The following is a 19,276-nucleotide window of genomic DNA, read 5'->3' on the forward strand; positions in this document are numbered from 1 at the left end:
TTTAGATTAGGTCAAGAATGTATTGTAGTTTAGTGGCTGCACATATTCTAAAATTACTATTATTTAGAAACTATTTTTTTTGCTGCAATGAAAATGAAAGTGAAACTATTATTAGTTCATATTCTAATCTTACATACTATTTTCCTTTATTTTAAACGGGAAGAGAGGGGGTGATTAATGCAAATTATAATCTAACAACATTTAATTTTCTTATCCTATTAGATTAAATATCTTATGCTGTTAAGGTATATCTACAACATATTTGCTTGTCACTTCAGTGCCATACTGTTTATTCTACATTTTAAAACTCTTATGAAGGGCAAGGAAAAATTAATACCGCTGACCACTAGCCAGTAGCCGCGTTGCCCTTAAAACCACTTTGTGTTTCGCTTTTAGTTTCCAGTAGATGCACGCTGTATGTTGACGTTCCTGTATTCTTGCAAGATCATTGTTACAAAGCAAGCTTATACGTTTCCCTCGGAGCAAAGACGACCGCAGATTGGGCTCTATAATTTAAAGTAACTGTGTAGCCCATTGCATCCTTAGCAATACACTACCAAGGACCGCGCTAAGTCGTCCCATATTCTTCCAATCGAGCATTCATTGTTCAATGCGACCCAGTCGATGCAATCCGCCTTCAGGCCCCGCACTGGCTGCATGCATTTACTGGTTTCTTGCAAAACTTCCTATTATGCCCATATTGCTTACATCTGGCATATTGGACCAGCGGGGGCTAGTCCTCAGCCTTCACCCTCTGGAGGTCAATGGAAAAATAGCCCCCTATGTATGATCCTATTTTAGAGGTTGGGTGAAGTTTCAGGGAGAATATAGGCAGTCAGTGGGTTTTTCGCCTTACCTCATTAGGTATATAACTCCCACCCTGTCGCTTTCATGGTCAAGATCGCCGAAGAGCTACCGTTTCTGGTTCCTCAGGGCTTTGATGTCCTCATCGTTGTTTATCGACAGGACTCCCTTTCGAACCAGAACCCTGTCCCAAACTTCCTCGAAGAAAAAAAAACGCCAATAACTTCTGTAAAAAGAGAGAAGTTCAATATCTCCTAAACAGCTGATCGAATGCAAGCGTGTGACGGCTCTCCACAATGGACTCGCGAGTCACTATCTAATTCTGGTCCGAAAACAGGGATCGGGGTCAACTCTATGTAGAACCTTATTCGTTTTAGCGCACAGATCTTTCCGTAGCAGTTATGCAGTATATGCAAGAAAAACCAGTTTTCTGCTTCGGAAAGTAGCCAATTTATAGCTAAAATAAAATTTTGCTTATGGTCACCAATATGGCCGCTAGGGAGTTCTTAATTTTGGGTTCGCTGTGTCTCACTTAAATATACGCTTCAGCCTGTATTATCCCACTACTGGGCCACATAAGCCTCTTTCCCCATATAGGAGAAGGATCAGAGCTTAATCCACCCCGCTGCTCCAATGTGGGTTGGTGGACATATTCCCTACTATGAGTAACGATCGCTATCAGGTGTACATGAAATAATAAATAATAAAAAGAAAACTATTACTGTGCCGAAAATTGTAAATTAAAGACCTGTGCAGATTTAATAAAGCTAGATCGAATTTAATAAATTTAGAGGCATTCTCACTTTAAATTTGGAAATAATAAAAAAAAAAAAATTAAATTAAGCTAAAATTTGGAAATCGAATATCTCTGAAAGTACTCACTTTTAAACTACGCCTGATATGTCAGTGTGTTTGACTCGTCACGGGTCTGGGTCTATTGATGCGTATCACGTCCGCCGTTCACCCCGGCAAGCACGTGGCCACGTAACAGTTCTTTTTTTTGCCGATTTATCAGCGTTCAAACGGGAGAAAAATCTGACAGTAGTGTCGAATTTCAGTTAAAGGGAGTTGAAATCGTTCAATTATACCAAATCGCGTTATTATTATCGTTTTTGTGCGTAGACCTTTTGACCGGGTCGTAGGGCGTAGGGCGAGGTGATTGGCCGGAACCTTGTACAGCCTGGCACGGATCGATTTCTTCATATCCCTAGACTGTCTGCCTGTCTTGTGCCACTCATCAATGAATTAAGTAGTAACTATATTTTACTATATTATATTATGGAACTACTTATGATTTTAATTACAAGTACCTGGGAGACCGAGCTTAGCTCGGTATTTTTAGTAAATCGTGTTTTTTGGAAATCATATTTAAATACGAATTACATATTTATAAAATATGTACTATTTTTTAACGACAATGATAAAAAATATAAATAAATATAAAAAATTAAAAATAAAAAAATAATAATGATAAAATATGAATAATATTTTTCGATTTTACATACATTATTAAATAAAAAATAACGAGTGCAATTAAAAAATAAAAGAAAAAATAATAATCGACCGAGGGTTTGAACCGTGGTCTTGTCGGTCGGTCGCGACCGGCCGATTTCCCACCTAAACTATTACAACTTTACTGACAATTGCGAAATTTACCTTCGTATTCTAACGATATTTTAATAAAGCATTATAAATAAATATTATTTAGTATTAGCTGTGCCTTGCAGTTTCACTTGTGTTAATTTTGGGAATAATATACAAAAATATAATGTAGCCTATAGTCTTCCTTGGTAAATGGACTATCCAACATATAATAATATATATATAATATCCAATACAGAATATATATATATATATATATATATATATATATATATATATATATATATATATATATATATATATAACGGATATACAAGAATTGCTCGTTTTATAGTATATTTTTGTACCATACTTAGTTTAGTTTAGTAGTTTTTTAATTATAATTATTGTCTGTCATAGCTATTGTGTACGAAATATTTGCCAAGTCAAAAAGAGGAAATAGCGCTTGACATCGAGAGCCTCTGACTTCTAACTGACTGAGTAATCTATTTCTATATTTCACAGTTTTAGACCCTATGTACCTATATGAACATTTTTTAAAATTGTTGTTTCAGGATAAATCTTCAACATGGGTCGTAAAGTTGTAGTAGCGGCATGTACATTAAACCAATGGGCATTAGACTTTGAAGGAAATTTAAATAGAATCTTGCAATCTATTCAAGAAGCTAAAGAAATGGGTGCTCTTTATAGGACAGGACCTGAGTTAGAAATATGGTACGTTACGCTTCAGCCTGTAATATGTATGCCCCACTACTGGGCATAGGCCTCTTTCCCCATGTAGGAGAAGGATTAGAGCTTAATCCACCACGCTGCTCCAATGCGGGTTGGCGAATATCTTAATATATATAAATCTCGTGTCACAATGTTTGTCCTCAATGGACTCCTAAACTACTTAACCGATTTTAGTCAAATTTGCACACCGTGTGCAGTTTGATCCAACTTAAAAGATAGGCTATATTTTATTTTGATATATTATGTTATTATTATATTTCAGAAAAAAATAAGGTGATACGAAGTTCGCCAGGTCAGCTAGTATATTATATATTACTATCTACTAAATCGACAAACAATGAAACGTAATAGTGTTAATAAATTGAAATTTAAAAAAAAATCTATTAAATAGTTATTTAAGAAATTTTATTTTATAGCGGGTATAGTTGTGAGGATCACTTCCATGAGCCAGACACATTTCTTCATAGCTGGCAAGTGCTTGCGGAACTACTTAAATCTGCAACATGCAAGGACATGCTCATAGATGTTGGCATGCCGGTCCAGCATCGAAATGTCTCATATAATTGTCGGGTGGTGTTTCTGAATAAGAAAATTTTACTTATTAGACCAAAGATGATATTATGCGAAGATGGAAACTATAGAGAGACACGATGGTTTTCTGGCTGGAAAAAAGTAAGCCATTGAACATTAAGGTTGTGTTTACTTTAGGTTTTTTTTTTTAAATAGATTAATTTCTTTTTATTTTCCAGGAAAGACAAGTAGAAGATTATTATTTACCTAGAATGATTACTGCTATTACGAGTCAAAACACAGTACCGATTGGTGATGCAGTAATATCTACAAGAGATACGTGTATAGGTTTTGAAATATGCGAAGAATTGTGGAATCCTCAAAGGTTGATAAAATTATTACTACACAAAAGCTTTTTATTTCACGTGCATGAGTAAAACTAATATTAAAAGAACGTGGAACATCTTACAATACTGTTTATTGGAAATCACTAGACCATTGGCGCAGTTTGCAGACTGCTTTCTGCTCTGGGGGATGGGGGGTTCGTATCCCGCCTTGAGTCTGAATGTTTTATATGTGTATTTATTTATATATAAATATTATTTATGTTTTTATTGAAAAAAATCTAGCTATATCATCCGGCTGTTATCTATAACACAATCATTAAGATACTTACTGTAGAAACAGATGAGCGTATGTGGATATAAATATAAGGTGTTTGACTCCTAACTGCGTTCCTTTGAATGGGGGGTTCTGTAGGCGTTATGGATCACGTTCCACGGCAAAAAAAAACCTAGCCCTTTTTAAAATTTTACTTTGTGTTAATATACAAGCTATTTTGGCCAGATACTTCTGCATAACCTTCCAATGCTATTTTTCTTAGCCCTAAAAACGTCGATAAAGTAAAATAATAATACTAATTACCGCATACAACTAAATAACCGCATATGGAAACGAATTATTTTTCTCGTAGAATGTCTTTAATTGTAAATTATAGACGTACTTACGCGCTAATAAAAGGTATCATGCGAAATGGACTCGTAGATACGACAAAATAGATCGCCTATTTAAGTGGAGTCAAATGTAAAAAAAGGACTAGGATTTATTTCTCACGTGAAATGTGACCTACAATATCTACACCCTCATTTGAAAGAACGCAGTTAGGAGTTGAACATTCTGTATGTATATTTATTTATGTTTGGAAATAGCTCCTGTGCCAATAAGTTTAATTTTTTTACAGTCGTCATATACCGTTAAGTCTTGATGGCGTAGAAATAATATCGAATGGTTCAGGCAGTTACATGGAACTTAGGAAAGCATATGTAACAGTTGATCTTGTGAAAAGTGCTACATTTAAGAGTGGTGGTGCTTACTTATTTAGTAATTTACGAGGGTGTGATGGGCAAAGGATTTATTTTAATGGGTGTTCTTGTGTGGCTGTTAATGGTGAGATTGTTAGCCGTGGACTACAATTCGCACTACACGACGTTGTAAGTATTTTTTATATTTTTGTATTCATTTACTTGAAATTAATCTATGTCTCTAATCTAATATGGTGTATAATTAAATTTTCAGGAAGTGATAACAGCAACAATCGATTTAGAAGATATACGTTCATATCGCACGCAAATGAGGTCGCGATCGCACTTAGCCGCTTCAAATACTCCGTTTCCACGAATATTCGCTGATTTCTCACTATCCGATGACGAAGACATGTACCTTACTGTCAGTCTACCCATTGAGTGGAAGTACCTTACGCCCGAAGAAGAAATAGAACTGGGTACTATACTTAATTCAAATTATTATTTCACTAGTAAGACAGATTTACATTATTAGAACCTGGTCAACAACGGTAGGTTTTTGAAAACTATTTATATGACTGATGTATAGTACATATCAATCTATATATATAAGAAGCTAACAAGGCTGTGTAGCAAATTAATTACACCTAATGAAGCAATTTAAACAAAAAACAACGCAAAGTTTAATTGTATAGTAAAAAAACCACCTTGAATATGTATGTAATACGTAAGGATTATTTTTGACCCGTTTTATCGATTTCAAGTTATACTGCCGTATTTTGTATAACCTACATTTATTTTTTATTGTAATAAATTATAATAACCGACAAACATAACTTTAAATCTTTATCCAAAATAGAGATCTCGTTGGGTTTGATAGCCGAAAAATATTTCGAAACCGTGAATCGTTGAGATATGCTACTTGCCTTCAGTTATTAACTGGTTTATGTTACAAAAAAATGCTCACATATAATTAGTTGATCGAAATTTATACGCACTAAGCGATTCGCTAGTACATTCTTGATCCGTACGGTCAAAGAATGGAACTCTCTACCAGCGTCTATGTTTCCCGAAAGCTATGACCTGGGGATCTTTAAGTCGCGAGTGAATAGGTTACTTCTAGGTAAACGGGCTCCATCTTAGACCGCATTTTCACTTATCATCAGGTGAAATAGCTGTCAAACGCCATCTATGTATAAAAAAAATCTTCAATCAACTATTTATTTTTCCTTAATATTAAACCTTTATTAAATACGACAATGTGGATATGTCTCACCGGTCACTCACAAGGCTTATCTGCGTAGGCTGTATTATATACTGAAGCTTTATAAGAAGGCGAAACGTGCTTATACGTGTTGGTTTCACCTCATCTGGGGAGTTTGATGGTAAAAAAAATATTTTATACTTTTGTTTTTTGATACCGTTACACGTTAGGTAACTTTAATAGCAACATTTAGCAGCTAGTAAGTTATTTAATTATTAAAAATGTTTTATTTCAGGTCCAGCGTGCTGGTTATGGGATTACTTAAGAAGGTCGGGTCAGGGAGGGTTTTTCCTTCCTCTAAGCGGAGGGGTGGATTCTACTAGTACAGCATGTATTGTTTTCTCAATGTGTACACAGATTTGTGATGCTGTTCAAAAGGGAGGTAAGTTCTGAATTAATTGTGATTCAACTGTTTTAAGTATTTTGTATCTAGTTATTTAGTTCAACTCTACCTATTTTGTATTTATTTATTTATTTATTTACTCTTTATTGTACACCACAATATGCAAGTACAAAATAATAATAACACAGATAACTTAAGAATGTGTGGTACAAGAGGTGGTCTTATGGCTAGTTAGCAATTTCTTCCAGACAACCCGAAATATGATTGAGTATTATTTATTTGAGAGATCGGGTCGATGGTGTAGTTATATTATAATAAACTTACATACAAATATCAACACATTAATACTTACAAGCAATACATATATACATTAGAATAATTTAAGAAACTAATAAATATAATAACAGTATCTCATAGCATTTACAGTCAATAACGCCATAAAAATAAAAAATAATAAAAATTTACTTATTTTTAAGTTATTGGATCTTAGTTTAGATATTATTTTTTACACCTGTGCTTATAATGTGTTATTACAACTGAAAGTCATTAAAATTTTTATTTAATTGAATTTGCTACTGATTACTTTCTATTAATCATTACTTTTAATTTATTGTAACAAAATTAAAAAACCAATAGCAAAGAAGATAATTGTGTTTGCTCGCAAACGAAAAAAAAAAACGACTTCAATTACATCGACGAGTAATACAACGTAGATCGACGAAAAAATAGTCAAGTAACTACGCGTTATCAAAGATTACTCAAAAAGTAGTTATCAGATCACAATAAAATTTATATGTGACCACATGACAAACATCAGCTTTCGATTAAATTAAAAATTATTAAAATCGGTACACCCAGTAAAAAGTTATTGCGGATTTTCAAGAGTTTCCCTCGATTTCTCTGGGATCCCATCATCAGATCCTGGTTTCCTTATCATGGTACTAAACTAGGGATATCTTCTTTCCAACAAAAAAAGAATTACCAAAATCGGTATATCCAGTAGAAAGTTATGCGGTATAATACAACGTAGGTCGACGAAAAAAGCGTCAAGTAAAACGCATTATTAGATATAACTCGAAAAGTAGTTGTTAGATCTCAAATAAATTTAAATGAGACCAATTGACACACACCACCTTTCGATTAAAAAAAAATGTCGATATCGGTCCACACGGTCAAAAGTTCTAATGTAACATACATAAAAAAAAATACAATAATATGTGCTGTGTGGCTACGGCACTAAAGAATTTAGCCACCCCCTCTCTTCCCGTGGGTGTCGTAAGAGGCGACTAAGAGATAACAAGGTTCCACAACCACCTTGGAACTTAAGAAGCCGACCGATGGCGGGATAACCATCCAACTGCTGGCTTTGAAATACACAGGCCGAAGACGGGCAGCAGCGTCTTCGGTGCGACAAAGCCAGTACTGCGGTCACCAACCCGCCTGCCCAGCGTGGTGACTATGGGCAAAACACATGAGTTCACGTTATTTTTGGCGTAAACTTGTGGAGGCCTATGTCCAGCAGTGGACTGTATAGGCTGTAATAATGATGAAAAAAAAATACAGTCGAATTGAGAACCTCCTCCTTTTTTGGAAGTCGGTTAAAAAAATGTTATAGTGAATTTATCTGTTGACAGAAAGCCAAGTTTTGTATGACGTGAGAAAAATTCTCTGTCAATCGGATTACACGCCGACCGATCCTATGGAGTTGTGTAACAGGTTACTGGTGACGTGTTACATGGCGTCAGAGAACTCTAGCCAAGAGACCAAGTTACGAGCCTCACAGGTAAAAATAATATGACGACTTTAAACCACGAATAAGCAACAATATAGGAAATATGTACAAAAGGCGGCCCTATCCCTAAAGAGCGATCTCTGGTACCTGGTATATTTATGGTATGGTACAGTTTTTATATGCATAAATATAACGAAAATAAAAAAAAAAACGCAAAAAATGCTTCAGCGTTTATTGAATTATTTACTGTCTCTTGAGTAAACATTTCAGGTACTGAATTATTTATTCAGATTTTAACATTACTTATGTAGGTTTTTTTATTTTTCTACAGTTACCTATATAAAATTTAAAAGAAAATATGTTAATAAAATTTCTAAGTTGTTATCATTAATAACATAACAACTTAGAAAGCAACATAATATGAAAATTATAAAAGAAATGTAAAGTATCAAACTACAACTAGCAGGCGTTGAGAACATTACCATGTCAACAAATCTAATGACCATCAAAACATATCGCGAGGGATTTCGTTGTATTTTGATGTACTCTACATCATTTAAATAATTGTTGAATAGAATGCAGACGTTGAGAATATTACCATGTCAACAAATCTAATGACCATCAAAACATATCGCGAGCGATTTCGTTGTGTTTTGATGTACTCTACATCATTTAAATAATTGTTGAATAGAATGCAGACGTTGAGAATATTACCATGTCAACAAATCTAATGACCATCAAAACATATCGCGAGCGATTTCGTTGTGTTTTGATGTACTCTACATCATTTAAATAATTGTTGAATAGAATGCAGACGTTGAGAATATTACCATGTCAACAAATCTAATGACCATCAAAACATATCGCGAGCGATTTCGTTGTGTTTTGATGTACTCTACATCATTTAAATAATTGTTGAATAGAATGCAGCCGTTGAGAATATTACCATGTCAACAAATCTAATGACCATCAAAACATATCGCGAGGGATTTCGTTGTATTTTGATGTACTCTACATCATTTAAATAATTGTTGAATAGAATGCAGACGTTGAGAATATTACCATGTCAACAAATCTAATGACCATCAAAACATATCGCGAGCGATTTCGTTGTGTTTTGATGTACTCTACATCATTTAAATAATTGTTGAATAGAATGCAGCCGTTGAGAATATTACCATGTCAACAAATCTAATGACCATCAAAACATATCGCGAGCGATTTCGTTGTGTTTTGATGTACTCTACATCATTTAAATAATTGTTGAATAGAATGCAGCCGTTGAGAATATTACCATGTCAACAAATCTAATGACCATCAAAACATATCGCGAGCGATTTCGTTGTGTTTTGATGTACTCTACATCATTTAAATAATTGTTGAATAGAATGCAGACGTTGAGAATATTACCATGTCAACAAATCTAATGACCATCAAAACATATCGCGAGCGATTTCGTTGTGTTTTGATGTACTCTACATCATTTAAATAATTGTTGAATAGAATGCAGCCGTTGAGAATATTACCATGTCAACAAATCTAATGACCATCAAAACATATCGCGAGCGATTTCGTTGTGTTTTGATGTACTCTACATCATTTAAATAATTGTTGAATAGAATGCAGCCGTTGAGAATATTACCATGTCAACAAATCTAATGACCATCAAAACATATCGCGAGCGATTTCGTTGTGTTTTGATGTACTCTACATCATTTAAATAATTGTTGAATAGAATGCAGCCGTTGAGAATATTACCATGTCAACAAATCTAATGACCATCAAAACATATCGCGAGCGATTTCGTTGTGTTTTGATGTACTCTACATCATTTAAATAATTGTTGAATAGAATAGTTTTACGAAAGAAAATCTTTACAAAAACCTTGTTCTTTCCAGCTTTCCAGTCAAATAGGTAGTTATCATTTTCCCATAGTGATTGATTCGGCTGTGAGTGCCGTTATTGGTATATTTACAACTGCGACTGGACTTGTTCCCAAGTTTAGAAGTAAGGGAGGCTGCCCTAGACAAAATCTTGCCTTGCAGAATATACAGGTAACAACATTTATACTAATATTGTAATTAATATTGAATTGAATTTTTTTTTTTGTGTTGGATAGTCCGTTTACCGAAAAAGGCTGTATAATAGTTTAGTACGTTTTTTTTTCTCAAATAACTGCGAGTGAAATTGCGGGGCATAGGTAATGAGTATATATGTCTAGAATAAGTCGTGAGATAGGATGGGCTAATCGGGGGTTATTACAATGTGGTTTGTTAGCATTGATAAGAGAGTCGTTTATTAAAATGCTAAATTTATTTCAAATTCTTAATTCCTTCCTTCATTTTTTATGTCATATAGGCTTTACCTACTCTTTGTTACTCTACATATATTTTAACGAAAAATTGTAAATATTTATGTACTACACGTGTACAGTTTAACCTCGTGTGCGCGAAAGTGACATGCGACTTCACAATTCGTAAATATCGACAAATCAGTCTCTCTCTCTCTCTCCCCCCCCCCTCTCCCTTTGTGTTTGACTACTCTTACGAGCGTTGCAGAGATCGATGTCCAAATTTTACTGTCCTAACTTTACTATTAAATAATTTGCACTATATTGTTTTGAGCCACATGTCAATTGTTAATTTTGAATTATGCTTCATTAATTTTTTTTTATCTATATAAATTAAGCATTTAAAAAATAAATGCTACTAGTGCGGACTTATACCGTAAACCTTTGATGAGAATCTACGTGTTCGATTTACTAAACTAACACAGCTCTATTACGGCACTGTGAACTGATACTCCATCAATATTATTAAAGCGAAAGTTTATGTAAGATTAATTAATTAATTAATTAATGTTTGTCGCTCTTTCGTAAAACAATTAGTAAAACAATTGATGTGATTATTTTTAAATATAATGTATTTTAGGCACGTCTTCGGATGGTTCTATCGTACCTGTTCGCTCAATTGATGCTGTGGGTGCGAGGGAGGCCAGGCGGTTTGCTTGTGTTGGGATCTTCTAATGTGGATGAAGCGTTAAGAGGGTATATGACCAAGTACGATTGTTCGAGTGCCGACATTAATCCTATTGGTGGAATATCTAAGACTGATTTAAAATCGTTTTTGCAATACGCTAAAAGCCGGTAAGAATTATATGTATTATTTTCTTTGTTATAATGCTAGTAATAAATTTACTAAAAATGAAACAATTACCTTTTGTTACTTAGTCTTTACTGCAACGTGTAATGCCTAAATATTTTTAGGCTGACTCTTGTACTCGTAACTGCATTAAAATATTACCTTATTTAGTCAGACCTACAGTATCGCAGGATTAATTTTACATCCACAAGTTCTAAAAATACTGTATTATTTTAATATAATATTAAGAAAACTAACACATAACTGGACGTGCTCTTAACTTATATTAATACCATTTGCTTGGAGTTTGAAATGTCTACTACCATACTATATCACAATGAAACCTCCTAAGTCTTTTGAAATTGTTTTCTAATGTTTACGCGAATTTTACTCATTTAATGAAACAACTTTTTTCGGATTTTATCGCGGTTTATTATTATCTTTTGATTCCCGACGTTTCGGATACTTTACAGCAACCATGGTCACGGGGGGACTCTCTTTTGAAATTCTTAAATATCTATAATCGCTAATCAGTAGTTTAGCAGCGCAGCAAATTCAGTTCTTAACCTTCTTAGAAACAAGGTCCATCGGGCATATTTTCCGGCTTTTACAATACAGTTATGGATTATCAAAATTGTTAATATTTCCAATATGTATTTTTGTTTCAGTTTCTTCTTGCCATCTCTGTCTGAAATATTACAAGCGGCACCCACAGCTGAATTAGAACCCCTAACCGACGGTCAGATTACACAAACAGACGAACAAGACATGGGTATGACGTATGCAGAATTGTCGGAATTCGGTCGCCTTAGGAAAACCTATCATTGTGGGCCGTTTAGTATGTTCCAGAAACTTGTACGCGAATGGAGCAATAAATGTTCTCCACACGAGGTACGTGAAGCATAAACTTTGTACCCCTTTTTAGGAAAATTGCGCGGACGGAGGAGTATGAAATTTCGCACACTTATAGTTTATATAGAGAAAGTACAGAATGCTAACATTTTTCTTATGACAAACAATATAGTCCATTACATAGTATAAAGTTGTAAATTGCACCGTGTGCTTGTTATATGTTACAAATGTTTCCTTTTTAAACGGGTTGTCTGTAAGAAATCACTATCAGTCATAAAGATCGCCTTTGCACTTTATTCAATGTGTTTTTTTCTCTTTTTTTAATGTTCTTGTAAGTGTGCAATAAAGTAAAAATAAAGTAAATTTTTTTTTATTATGCTTAAAAAATACAAAAAAATCAATAAAAAAAATATTACACACAATACCGTGTATTTGATACACACATGCATATATACTCTTTTATTTAAGGAATTCGAAATTCGAATTTCGACCACTGGGCGACCACTAGTAAATATAAATTATTATAATTATATTAAACAAAGTTGGATTTGTTCGAACACTTATAACTCGAGAACGGCTGGACCGATTTTCATGATTTTAATTTGTTGTATTTTTCTCCGTTCTGTATATAGCAGTGTGTATAGCAGAATAACAATTAAAAACATTGGAATCGAATATATAAAATTCTCGTGTCGCGGTGTTTGTAGTTAAACTCCTCCGAAACGGCTTGACCGATTCTCATGAAATTTTGTGTACATATTGAGTAGGTCTGAGAATCGAACAACATCTATTTTTTTATCCCCCTAAATGTTAAGGGTAGTCCACCCCTAATTTTTTTTTTAATTTTTAGATAAATTATTTATTTTTTATTTTATTATGATTTGGCGTTGAAAAATACAAAGAACCCTAAATTTTCACCATTCTACCAGCAACCCCTATTTTTAAATAGCCTTTAGCAGCAAGACAATGTTTGCCGAGTCAGCTAGTATTGACAAAAAAAAGAAAAAATCCAATACAAGATGTTCATGGGTTTCGTAACTGTCCCCTCAAATTAAAGAACGTATTTAAATAAAGGTTTCGAATCGACAAGATGTATCCACAATATTCGGATAGTGGCGTTATTTATGTCAGTAATATAAAAGGATTGACAAATATATTGATTGTCAAATATTTATGCGTGCGTTCAGAAAATTATTTTCTGTAAATAGCTTTTTTCCATATACTAATGATGCATTTTTAACAAAAAATAAACATATGACATTAATTAATCATTATATATTATATAGGTATTTTGGTTTTTCAGTATGAATATGATGAATCTATACTAATGTTTTAAAGCTAAAGCGTTTGAATTTTCAAATTTTTCAATAAAATCTCAAAAACTACTAGTTCGAATTGAGAAATTCTTTATTATTGAATGTCCATTTTAGGAGGAAGGCTATAACGATATTGTAGCAGTTTTTCATTCCCTGAAAACATGGATGAAACGACATTTTCTAAAAAGGAATCCTAGCTAGATCGATTTATCGCCCCAAATCGATCGATTATCGATTCAGATATACAATAATTGCTCGTTTAAAGGTATTAGATTTAATTCTGAAACCGTATTTAGGTGGCAGAGAAGGTGAAGCACTTCTTCCGCTGCTACGCCATCAACCGCCATAAGATGACGGTGCTGACGCCCAGCTACCACGCCGAGAGCTACAGTCCCGACGACAACCGCTTCGACCACCGCCCCTTCCTCTACCGCGTGCACTGGACGTGGCAGTTCCGCGCCATCGACGACGCCGTACGACACCATAACACTGACTCAGACTAGTTTTAGACTTCAGCCTGTAGTATCCCACTGCTGGGCATAGTCCTCTTTCCCCATGTAGAAGAAGGATCAGAGCTTAATTCACCACGCTGCTCCAATGCGGGTTGGCGAATATATTTCTTACTATGAGTAACGGTCGCTATCAGGTTTACACGTAACAACAGGAACCGATAGCTTAAAGTGCTCTCCTAGGCACGTTAGGGAGACCCACAAGGACTAACAACCAGACAGGAAATGAATTGAATGAATTTGTATAAACACAAATAACCACTCCGAGCGGGAATTGAACCCGCGACCATCGGTGTTTTGTCGCCGCCGACACGGTGCACGCACAATTACATCAGAGCGTTCGTCAGTTTTAGACATTAGCCACAAGAAGATCACAAAATCACTAAATAAAAAACAAAAAATATTTAGAAACAAAACATTGAATAAAGAAGACGGACAGTGCTATTTATTATTAAAAATATCAAATATCTTAGTAGTTTTTTTGTTGCTGTAATAATTATGTATTATTTGTTAATTGTTAAGCAGTAGGTAACATTCGTTAAAAAATTATTATGGTACGACGTAAGCCTTATAAAAGTTATCGTTTACCATAGCCATGGCAAAGAAAAGATAATAATAATTTACATAGTAAAGTTAGTTGTTTTGTGATTTTAAAAATAAAAAACGAATTATAACCGTCACTAAATGATAATTATGCAAATACATATATTTTTAATTTCAGGTGGCGCAAATGACTAAAGAGAAGCGAATATTACAAGGTGATTGTAACACAAAACAAGAGGCTTCCAACTCGAGCACAAATATGACAACACATTACAATATGCGACGAGACAGGAGGGGAGTACTTATTTAAATAAATGGAAACAATATGATTATTGACGGAGCGAAGACATTCATGATTACATTGATGATTCTGAAAAAAAATCGCGATAAATATTAAAATGACAATTGTATACACGAGTCTCGTATTTCTCTGTTGCATTATATTTAAGTATTTAAAGTCATTATTTTTTAATTGAAAGTGTAAAACATTTTAATTTTACCATAAAAAATTCTGCATCGAAGTACTCTCCAATGTCAGTTAAATGTACAATTTATTTGAGTTACAATCCTTGTACAAAATGACTTGACATCAGTCAAGCTGATAACGTACCTAAAACATGTTGAATTACAAATAGACACATAAGTAATTCTTTACAGATATATATTTTTTTTATAATATAGTCATTCAATACTTGACATGTTTCAGTCAAGAATATATTTTCTGACAAATGATAATAGATTTTATATGTCGAGAGAAAATAGTAATATTTTCAAAATTCGTAGTCTTAGCCGTACTTTGCTACGTCAATGAAATAAAATTTATTTTATAAAAGTTACTATAACTGTGTAATATTTAATATTGTAATATTAAGTAGTTGTAACATTAAGTACTGTAATGTATAGTTTATTGCATTGTTTTTTTTTTATTAAAAATGAGATTGGGTAAATAGGTGTACTTGTAAGTACATCTTAGGCGCTTTATCGAATTTAAAATATATATATTATTATGTTTATTTGTAATTGTTCCTAAAAATATTTTAGACTTAATAGCTTATATAGAATAGCTCAAATAGTGACTTATTTTATTATGAATTTACTGTTCAAATTGTTATATATTTATAAACCCGTACAAAATTATGAATATACAGAAATTGTAGCACAAATAATAATAATCAATATAAATATATAGTATGTATTTTATTAATATATAAACATAATTTGTTTAACGACTTTATTTTTTAAATAATTTATTTTAACTGAAGTGCTAGCTGTACTTTTACAATTTAAATAAAAAAGAAAAAATTTAAATGCTTGTGAGCGTTAGCCAATCCACTATAGACCTGAAAAAAAATTAAAAGATTTCAAGTCATCACATTCAAGATTTTGTTTAATTCAATAATGTTTTGCATTACATTATAATATTTAAATTTAAGTATTAAAATTTACATAAAAAAGTTTAGACTTATTAATTGTACTACTTACATTTTAATTTACGAGTAAAATCATCAAAATTAAATAAAAGAAAATGAATCACATTAAATTTAATCTTTTAAAAATATTATTACAATTATTTTAAATTTTTTTTATGTACGTTGTAAGAATTACCGAGAGAACCTAGTGGACTGCTTATCGCGTTCGAAGCTGCGCTCACTGCATTCGACACCGCGTCTTTACCTGGAATTTCAAATGCTGTGTTTGCTCGCTAACGAAAAAATCCGACTTCAACTTACATCGATAAGTAAAATAAAGTATTCATCAGATCTCGATTATATTTAAATTGGACAACACGACAAATACCTGTTTTTGATTAAAAAAGGAATCATCAAAAACGAAACACCAAGTAAAAAGTCACGTGTTACCGTAAAGAAATCAGTCGAATTGAGAACGGTATTATTATTACTTCTTAGCATATAGTTTCAAATATTGATTAAATATACTGCTCAAGTAAAAGTGCATAAGATTTTACCAAATAGTTTTTATTATCATTAATAGTAGGTTTAAGTTAGTTATTCCTACGTTTCAGCCTGTAATATCCCACTACTGGGCATAGGCCTCTTTCCCCATATAAGAGAAGAATCAGAGCTTAATCCACCACGCTGCTCCACTGCGGGTTGGCGGATATATTCCCTACCATGAGTAACGATCGCTATCAGGTGTACATGATAACCGGGACCGACGGCTTAACGTGCTCTTCGAGGCACGGTGGGGAGACCCACAAAGACTGCACAAACACCCAGACCACAGCAACCTGTATGGCCAATACAAATGTTTGTCATGTGCGGAAATCGAACCCGCAACCGCCAGCGCAACAGGTACAATCCATGGCTGTGACCGTTGCGTTAACGCGGCGTCAATATTCCAACGTTAGTGAATAAAACAAAAACAACTTACTTGGAATATCTTTTGGTATTTGTTTCATGAGATCTGTAGCGGCTGAAAAATATTTGTAATTTCATAATGTTTACTGTTTAGAATATACCACAATAATAATATGACGATAGTTGCTAGACCTTTTTAAAAAGCTCTGTGATGAAATATGATTTTCATGATACTCGTATCCGATATATTTTTTAATGATTGCTTTAAATTTCTTTCAAGATGGTGTATATTTTTTTTTGCTTTTGAACGTTATTTATAAATATTGATTTAGTTCACTTTCCTTAATCTCTATAAAAATCATTAACTTCAACTTACGCAAAACGTCCTTTGCTTTAGAAAGTACATCTGCTCCAGCGAGAGACGATGGTGATACTTCTGAAATAAATATAGTTTTTTTTTTAAAATATATTTGTATAATTTTCCATGTAAATTAATGTTGTATGCAAGTCTTATAAACTACTTACTGGACACTTTCAAAACGTTATTCATCATATTTTTGCCCATGTTGGCGACGTCGCTAAGATTAAAGATACCTAATCAAAAAAAAAAAAAAAAATTAACGATATATGAAACGATACATAAAAATTAATAATTTGATAAATCGCCAGGCACGGGTGAACCAGGGCCCTAGATAATGTAAACAAATGACATGACAGTTGACATATTTATTATATTTTGAACAAAAATTGTGGTTAAATTTAGTAGGTACTTACACAACAGTTTAAATAAAAAATTGATAAAATTTGCCCAAGCAGATATCACGGTGTTGCGGAATGTTGACATGAATGTACCTGGTTTTACAATATCGACAGGATTAATTGGACCTGAAAAGTTGTTGGTGTTACAAACAATAGACTGTCAGAGTTTAAAGTTAAAATTAGCATTATTTAAAATATTATTACTCGACTATTCATAATTTAAATTTGTTCAAATTTAGAAAGGCAGCAAAATGCGATAGCTTAGAGTCATTCGGGGCAACTGTGCGCACTTTTGCCTTTCATACGATACTGTGTCTTAAATATTAAAGCTAAAGAAATAAAAAGTTTATCCTTGAAAAGAGTATTTATTAATCTATAAATGGAAATTAAAAATTAAACAAATTTAAAGTAAATCTTTTTGCAATAAACGATTAAAGAGAAAAAATCGAAATGCGTTTACTTGACCCATATTTCGGGTGTGCATCATTTTGGGGTAAGTCAACGCATATGGGGTAAGTAAACACATTTTCAGTAAAATACAAAAAATATTATTTTGGGGACAATACTTTCTGGAAGATCCTATTATTAATTCAGTCTTCATTTTTAGTCACAAAGGTAATTTAGAGATCAATCATATTTATCTCAATCATAGAGTTAACTGTCACCATGCAAATAATTTGTGATGGGCCTCCGTCCAATAAATCATCACGGCATCTTTTCTGAGGGTAAATAAACGCTGGTGGGAGATATTGGCCAGTAACTCTCATGCAGCAGACTGCTGTCACGGGGACGCCTCTCTCTGCGGATACAACTGTAGCCACTACCTTTTTTTAACCAACTTATATATGTATATATAAAACTCTCCTATCCCTAATTTGGTACCATGATAAGGAAACCAGGATCTGATGATGGGATCCCAGAGAAATCGAGGGAAACTCTCGAATATCCGCATAACTTTTTACTGGGTGTACCGATTTTGATGATTTTTAATTTAATATGAAATATGTATTTTTCATACAATTGCTCTGTTTTTATAGAATCTATCAACTTGAACTTTATTAAACCCCATAGCTCGAGACAGACTGGTTACTTACCCACTGCGCACAGTTACCCCTGATTACTTTAACGTAAAATGTTATGTGTACGTACCTTGTCCATCTTTAATTAATTTTGAGATATCAGTAGCATTAGATGCTGGAGAAAAAACAGTTTTTCAATTATGTATAGGTGTTAGGGACATATATTTTGAAAGAGCATGGGAATAAATGACACGTGTCTTAAAAATAGTGTAAATATACGTGATTGTCATTAAAGTAACCTAGCTCACGTTGCAAAAGAAAATGTTTACTTTTAGAAGCACCAAGAGCAGCGTCTTTTACTTTTGGTGTTTCGTTAGCAGCGTCGGCTGCTATAAAATAATAATACAATTAAACGGGGCAATTTATTTACTGGGTTTAGCAGCAGTAAGGTTGTACTCGTTTAACGAAACGAAAAAGTTACAATTAACTTACCAGTATCGGCGGGGTGAGCGTTCTAAAAATGTAAGAAAAA

General features: G+C 33.3%; 2 protein-coding genes across 2 annotated transcripts; one reads left to right on the top strand and one right to left on the bottom strand.

The window, feature by feature from the left end:
• The first annotated feature begins 2,902 nt into the window (after window positions 1-2,902).
• LOC123670535 (glutamine-dependent NAD(+) synthetase) lies at window positions 2,903-15,593 on the top strand. The gene is made up of 12 exons (XM_045604026.1): window positions 2,903-3,120; window positions 3,555-3,810; window positions 3,888-4,033; window positions 4,889-5,138; window positions 5,224-5,428; window positions 6,449-6,595; window positions 8,191-8,339; window positions 10,187-10,342; window positions 11,219-11,433; window positions 12,097-12,319; window positions 13,893-14,069; window positions 14,827-15,593. The coding sequence occupies exons 1-12, from the start codon at window positions 2,975-2,977 to the stop codon at window positions 14,956-14,958; spliced, it is 2,202 nt and encodes a 733-aa protein (XP_045459982.1). The 5' UTR covers window positions 2,903-2,974; the 3' UTR covers window positions 14,959-15,593.
• Window positions 15,594-15,882: 289 nt separating this feature from the next.
• On the bottom strand, window positions 15,883-19,276 carry LOC123670536. Its single transcript, XM_045589360.1, has 7 exons — window positions 19,237-19,276; window positions 17,741-17,851; window positions 17,492-17,560; window positions 17,343-17,402; window positions 17,040-17,081; window positions 16,254-16,322; window positions 15,883-15,988 (listed from the first exon to the last, which is right to left on the bottom strand). Exons 2-7 carry the CDS (start codon window positions 17,808-17,810, stop codon window positions 15,981-15,983), a joined length of 318 nt encoding a protein of 105 aa, XP_045445316.1. The 5' UTR covers window positions 17,811-17,851; window positions 19,237-19,276; the 3' UTR covers window positions 15,883-15,980.

The sequence above is a fragment of the Melitaea cinxia genome, chromosome 4, assembly GCF_905220565.1.
Source record: "Melitaea cinxia chromosome 4, ilMelCinx1.1, whole genome shotgun sequence".
Classification (NCBI taxonomy): domain Eukaryota; kingdom Metazoa; phylum Arthropoda; class Insecta; order Lepidoptera; family Nymphalidae; genus Melitaea; species Melitaea cinxia.

Coding starts and splice junctions, on each gene's coding strand:
- LOC123670535 (XM_045604026.1), top strand. CDS start 2,975: ATGGGTCGTAAAGTTGTAGTAGCGGCATGTACATTAAACCAATGGGCA. Junction 3,811..3,887: donor GGTTTTCTGGCTGGAAAAAA/GTAAGCCATTGA, acceptor TTTATTTTCCAG/GAAAGACAAGTAGAAGATTA. Junction 10,343..11,218: donor TTGCCTTGCAGAATATACAG/GTAACAACATTT, acceptor AATGTATTTTAG/GCACGTCTTCGGATGGTTCT.
- LOC123670536 (XM_045589360.1), bottom strand. CDS start 17,810: ATGTCAACATTCCGCAACACCGTGATATCTGCTTGGGCAAATTTTATC. Junction 17,561..17,740: donor TTTTTTATTTAAACTGTTGT/GTAAGTACCTAC, acceptor TTTTTTGATTAG/GTATCTTTAATCTTAGCGAC. Junction 17,082..17,342: donor TAAAGCAAAGGACGTTTTGC/GTAAGTTGAAGT, acceptor AATATTTTTCAG/CCGCTACAGATCTCATGAAA.